The sequence below is a fragment of the Canis lupus genome, chromosome X, assembly GCF_003254725.2.
Source record: "Canis lupus dingo isolate Sandy chromosome X, ASM325472v2, whole genome shotgun sequence".
Lineage (NCBI taxonomy): Eukaryota > Metazoa > Chordata > Mammalia > Carnivora > Canidae > Canis > Canis lupus.
In genome coordinates, this window is record NC_064281.1 from 107,498,263 (window position 1) to 107,504,608 (window position 6,346).

The 6,346-nt window shown below is 44.3% G+C and overlaps 1 protein-coding gene across 1 annotated transcript; it reads right to left on the bottom strand.

Annotated features, from left to right (window-relative positions):
* Positions 1 to 4,069: 4,069 nt before the first annotated feature.
* Positions 4,070 to 5,440, bottom strand: LOC112668592 (succinate dehydrogenase assembly factor 1, mitochondrial-like). The gene has a single exon (XM_025460976.3). It carries the CDS (start codon positions 5,438 to 5,440, stop codon positions 5,108 to 5,110), a length of 333 nt encoding a protein of 110 aa, XP_025316761.3. The 3' UTR covers positions 4,070 to 5,107.
* Positions 5,441 to 6,346: the final 906 nt, after the last annotated feature.

Sequence of the window (6,346 nt, forward strand, 5' to 3'; positions counted from 1 at the left end):
CCTGGGCTGAAGGCGGCGGTAAACCTCTGAGCCACCCGGGCTATCCTGCTGCCTAGTTCCTGATCTTAGAGGAAAGGCTTTCAGCTTTCCACTGTTGAGTATGATGGTAACTGTGGGCTTGTTGTATTTGGTCTTTATGATGTTGAGGTGGTTTCCTTCTATTCCTAGTTTGTTTAGAGTTTTTATCATGAAAAGGTGTTGGATTTTGTCAAATGCTTTTTCTGCATGCACTGAGATGATCATGTGATTTTTATCTTTTATTCTATTCACGTGGAATATCATGTTGGTTGATTTGTGCGTATTCAACCATCCTTGTAGCCAAGGGATGAATTTCACTTGCTCGTGGTATTTGAGCTTTTTAATGAGTTGTTGAATTTGCTAGTATTTTGTTGAGGATTTTTGCTTCTATAATCATTAGGGATATTGACCTATAGTTTGTTTGTGGTATTGGGTATCATTGTGCTGGCATCATAGAATGAGTTTGGAAGTGTTCCCTTCTCTTCAATTTCTTGGAAAAGTTGGAGAATGAATGGTATTGATTCTTCTTTAATGTTTGGTAGAATTTACCTGTAAAGCCATCTGGTTCTGGGCTTTTCTGTCTTGGGAGATTTGTGATTATTGATTCAATCTCCTAACTCATATTGGTCTGTTCAGATTTTTCTATTTTTTCATAACTTATTCTTAGTAGGTTGTAGGTTTCTAGGAATTTATCCATTTATTTTGGTTTATCCAATTTGTTGGTTTGTAATTCTTTGTATTAGACTCTTTTGATCCTTTTTATTTCCTTGGCATCAGTTGTAATGTCCCTTCTTTCATTTCTGGTTTTACTTATTTGAGTCTTCTCTCTCTTTTTAGTTGTTTTAACTAAGCATTCATCAATTTTGTTTATTTTTTTAAAACTAACTTAGGTTTGTTGATTTTTTCTATTGATTTTCTATTTCATGTATTTCTTCTCTGATCTTTGTTATTTCCTCTTTTCTGCTAACATTTGCAGGCAACTTTTAAGCTAACAATGTTCTGGACTTCCTGAGGCTGACGTTAAATTTTCTTCTCTGTTTCCTCTACTTCCTTTTCCCCATCTATTGAATCAAATCTCCTGTGCTAGAGGAGGTGGCTAAAGAAGAGCCACAGAACTAGGTGAGGGGGTGGGGAGAGAGTGGAAAACTATCAGAAACCTTCACTGGGAATTAGATTTTTCCTGCCTTCCCCCTCCTACCCAAAAAGGTGTACATTTCTTCCGGGCCATGGTTTGAGCCTGCCATTCTAGAATGTTCCATAATGCAATTATTACTTTCCTGCAGAGGTCATGAAATGTAGATTTTTGGCTTTCCGGTCTTGCTCAAAGATCATCTTCATTTCAGTGAAATACCAGTCCAGAAGCTACTTTGAAACGTGTCATATGCTGTCCCCAGCCTCGGTTTAGGAATAACTTGTGCAAAAGCCACAATTGCTCTTCTTTACAAAACCTCTACTGTGGTTTTCGCACATCACTGTTACCTTGAGCACAGTCTTTCCTCTTTCTTACAAGAGTAAGAGAAAGTATTAGTACTAAGTTAGCTCTGTTCACATTTCCGGTTTCAGAGGAGCTAACTCTGAAGATGCAGTAATTTTCATTGTTCACCAACTTTGTGAAGGATACTCCCCAAACCCACCCCTCTGAAAGAAAATTCTGTTGAGTCCTAAAGCTGCAAATGAACATTGTGCTTTTCAGATGGGAGTAGATTTTGAGATAGGTCTTTGTTTTGAGATAGGTCTTTGTTAAGAATAATGAAAATTAGGACGTTGGTAATTGATATAGTGCATTAATTCCTGGACTTTGCCACATGAGTGATATTCTGGGTTGGCATTTTGTATCTAGAGGCTCCTAATGCTGTAAACCCCAGAATGCCCAGGCAGAAGAATGCAGTGTTGGAAAAGAAGGAAAACCCTCTCACAACTCCCCTCCCATAGTGCTCAAAGACCTGGAAGGCTTCCTTTTCCAGAATACATGTGGCTCCACCTGGACACAGAAATGTGTGATCTCTCAAAACCTGCAGCTCAAAGCCGCACCTTCTCCTTGTCTAGAAAATTAGCCAGGAATGATCCTTAATTAAGATAGAGGTGTGAGCTTTCCTTTTTAAGGCAACTTCCTTTCCTAAATTAATTGGCTCATAATCCTCTTTTAGCTTCCCTTTCCTGTCCTGGTGTGTGTGAAAGAGGCCAGGAAAGAGAAGAATTGTGAAATCCTACAGGGTCCCCAGAACTCTGCTCCTGACCCCAGTGGTTGGAGGCCCCTGACCCTCCCTTCCCTTCTCCAATTTCTTGGCTGGCTTCCCAGCTTCCAGAGACCCTGTTCTTGGCATTGAGACTAGCCACATTACCCCTCCTCCAACCCCCCCTCCCCCGCCCAGGCAGAGCAGCGGGTAGCTTTAAAGCTTCCTGGGAATTTGCCCTTGAAAAGAAAACATGGGTACAAATCCTGCCTTTGGGGAGCACCCCCCCCCAGCAGGCCCTGGTGGGAATGATGGGAAGGTGTCACCTGTGTGGAGGATGAGGGGGATATCCTTAGAAGGCAGGAGAACTGGAGGTTGGGCTAGGGGTACAGTACATCGAGGGATGGAGATGTCTTCTGCCTGTCCTGCCCAACTTCCTTTTTCCTATTTGTTTCAACAAATTTTCCTTTTTGACTTACTTTTGGAGATTTTCTGCATTTCTTTTGTTCTGTTCCTGAATTGAGACCCTTCTGTAACCATTTGGCTGCCATTTTCTCCCTCTGCCTCTGTTTCTTGAGGTGCTCCTTATGACAGGACCAAATGAATCATTCTGCAATTGAGAAGCCCACCCATCAGCAGAGCCTGCCCTCCCCTGGGCCCTGGGTGATGCTATTTTTGGGCAACAGGCTCTTTTTATTCTTTATCTATCTGTATGTCTGTCTATATACCTATCTATTTTAAAGGTTTTATTTTTAAGTAATCTCTAAAAATAGAGATTGGGCTTAAAGCCACAACCCTGAGATCAAGAGTTAACACACTCCACTGACTGAGCCAGCCAGGTGCCCCAAGGAGCTCTTTTTAGACTCACCTTGAATCATACCACATAGGTGCCTCCTTGTAATGATATGAGAGGTCATCCCTAGAAATGAGCTGTTCTTTGCATGGGGGTGGGGGGTGGGAGTGGAGGAGCAGGCTATGGAAGGACAGAGAATGAGAAGAAAGTGGGATCCCTCCAGCAACACTGCTGTCTTTTGCAGAGCACAGCAGCTTGGCTAGAACAAAACTGTTCCTAGCAGCAGAAAATGCTTCTAGAGAGGAACTTGCATTTGTCATATTCATTCAAGGAGATGAATCACCTACTATACGCCAAGCACCATTCTAAGTGCTGGAGATATAAGTGCTTGGGGAACATGACAGACAAAAAGCGCTGTCCTTATGGATCTTACATTCTAGAAACTGCTACTGGACCAGGTGTCAGGACCATGAGCGCTAGTCACAGCCCCATGAGTTATTAGCTATGAGACCTGGCACAAGTTCTTTAACAACTCCCTGAACCTGAGAATTCTTATCAGAGGGGTATGAGGTTGAATGGGTTGGTGGACATGGATGTATGCTCTTTGAAGAGTATCAAATACCATGTAAATATATGGCTTTATTTTTGTCTACCCTTACCCCTGCCAAGGCTTATAGGGAGTAGTTCCTAACTGCAGACCTATAAGAAATGAAGGTACCCTGGGAATATTTCACTTAGAAGTATTCTGTGAGTACATGAGAGTACTAACAATCAAAGATAGGGAGGTAGATAAATAGATGACAGGTAGCCAGAGACACATAATTTTTACACAGATAATACATATTCATTGTGGGAAACTTAGAAAAGATAGACAATTTAAAGCAAGCAGATCATAATTTTCCAGAATTTATCACTCATAGATGAGTCTTGTTGTACCTTCCAGGCTTATCACTCTATGCATGTGTAGATCAGTGTAGAGCATAACCAGAAGGGTCACACAGCATCTTTCTCTTCATGTTATGACCAGCACAGCATTTCACAAGATGGGGCCAACTTTTTCCATACAAGTGTTGTATTTGGTTCCAATGCCTTCCATTGCAAGCTTGCACACTCCACACATAAGCTACCACAAATTAGATAGCTTAAAATAATGGAAATTTATTCTCTCACAGTTCTACAGGCCAGAAGTTCAAGATGAAGGTGTCAGCAGGGCCATGCTCCCTCTGAAGACTCTAAGGAAGAATCCTTTCTTGCCTCTTTTGGCCTCTGGTGGTTGCCAATAATCCTTGTTGTTACTTGGCTTGTGGTAGTAATTACTTCAATCTCTGCCTGTCACGTTGGCATCTTCTTTTATTGTGTGTTGGTGACCAAATTTTCCTCTTCTTATAGGGACAGCAAACATTGGATAAGGCCCATCCTAATTCAGTATAGCCTCATCTGAATTTATTTATTTATTTATTTATTTATTTATTTACTTTTGAAATAACATCCCCGATTTTATTCCTTTTGTTCAGTAGTCCTGGGAGAAGGGTGGAGGAGTCAGGGTTCCCCCCTTAGAACCATCAAGTATAGGTCTTGAGGGGTCTTTAGTTGATCAGAAGGGCTAAGATACCCCAGCCCCTTCCTCCCAAGTCCTAGTCTGCCTCAATTAACGGGAAGAAAGTTCTCCAAAGGGGGATTCAGGGCTTCTCACCATCCATCAGGGTATCTTCTCAAAGTTCTTGGCAAAAAGTCTGCTCTTTTCAGAGTTAAACACAAGAGAGGGGAGTCCGGGGTCAAGAGAAGGGCATATTCTTTCTGTCCCACGGCGGGCGTCCTGGCTCCCCAAGCTTTAGGGTAAGTAGCTCTCAGCTTGATGCAGTTCAGCCAGCCAGCAACCAAGCCGCCCCAAACCCTCATGGGGAGAATTCGATCATGGATGGGGAAAGGTCAGGTACCTCTCAGCATCCATCATCGGGGTCTCTAGGACCTCACGTCCTGAGGAGGGCTCTCCAATTTACCCAATCTATCGAGCTGGTCTTCTCAAGACATCTCCCCTTCCATCAAGTGGGTTCCCTGGTCTCCCCACGCAGTCAGGAGGGCCCCTGCTTCCCCTGTGCTACCGGGTGAGCTCCTTGGCCTGTCACCGCCCATCCGGAGGGGTCTCTGGTGACCCCATGCTGTCGAAGGGGTTCCTCGGACCACCACCATCCTCAGGCTGGGCTCCTGAGGCCCCCGCGCTGCTGGACTCCTTGGTTGGCCCCTGCCGGCGCACGAAGGCACCCATGGCCTTGGTGTGACCTGAGCGTAGCAGCTGCAGCTGGCGCCACCCATGGCGGCACAGGTACTCGATATGTAGCACGTCGGAGCGTGGCAATGAGGCGTGCTGCCGGAACGCGGCCTGTGCTCGAGCCTTGGCACCTGGCCTGCGGTACAAGCTCAAAACTTGCCTCTGCAGCCTGCTGGCCCGGCTCATGGTAGCGGCTGGGCCGCGGGCGCTCGCAGGCAATGCCCCGCGAACAGTCAGCCTCATCTGATTTTAACTAATATCTGCAAGGATTCTATTTCCAAATAAGGTCACATCCATAGATTCCAGGTGGACAAGAACTTTAGGGGGATGCAATTCAACCCAGCACAAGTGTCAACCCCATTGTTTATTTGAACATGCTTCAAATGTGGTTGGTTCTTCCATGTTGGGAGGGCAGTGTCTAGACATCCACGACTCTGTCACAATACAGGGGGCCAGGGCTTTCTGCTCCTCCAAGTCAGAAAACATCTTGATGTCAAAATCCTCAGTTGTGGGGGTGGCACCTGGCTAGCTCAGTCGGTAGAGCATGCCACTCTTGACCTCAGGGCTGTGAGTTCAAGCCCCATATTGGGCATAGATATCACTGTTTTAAAATCTTTGATTGGACTGGATGCTGGATGAGATGTAGATGTGCTCTGGTGGGAGCTATTCTAAGTCTACACTTAGCCAGATGGCACCATTCACTGTGGGACCTTGTGAAGGAGAAAAGTTCTCAACTCTTTATTTGCAGGTGAACACTTGAGCCACAACAGCTTTCAAAGGTGTGGTAATCATTTCAAACTATTAACCTGTGGGCAAAAATTGACATGGGTGGAGAGAATGGAAGGGAACATACAGCTAATTTCTAATTAGTACTCATAGGCATTTTGGGGACACTCAACTTACGTTTACACCATGGAAGCTATGGAAACATTCTATCTTTGCCATGATATTTGTACTGCACTGTTCCTTGTAAGCCAGTAAATATACTTCTGTACCAAAATGTATCAAACTACTAATCCTAAACCCTTTGATACAACCCTTCCACTCCTTACCTTACCCCCACTGTGGTCCCTGACATCTTATAATTTAATT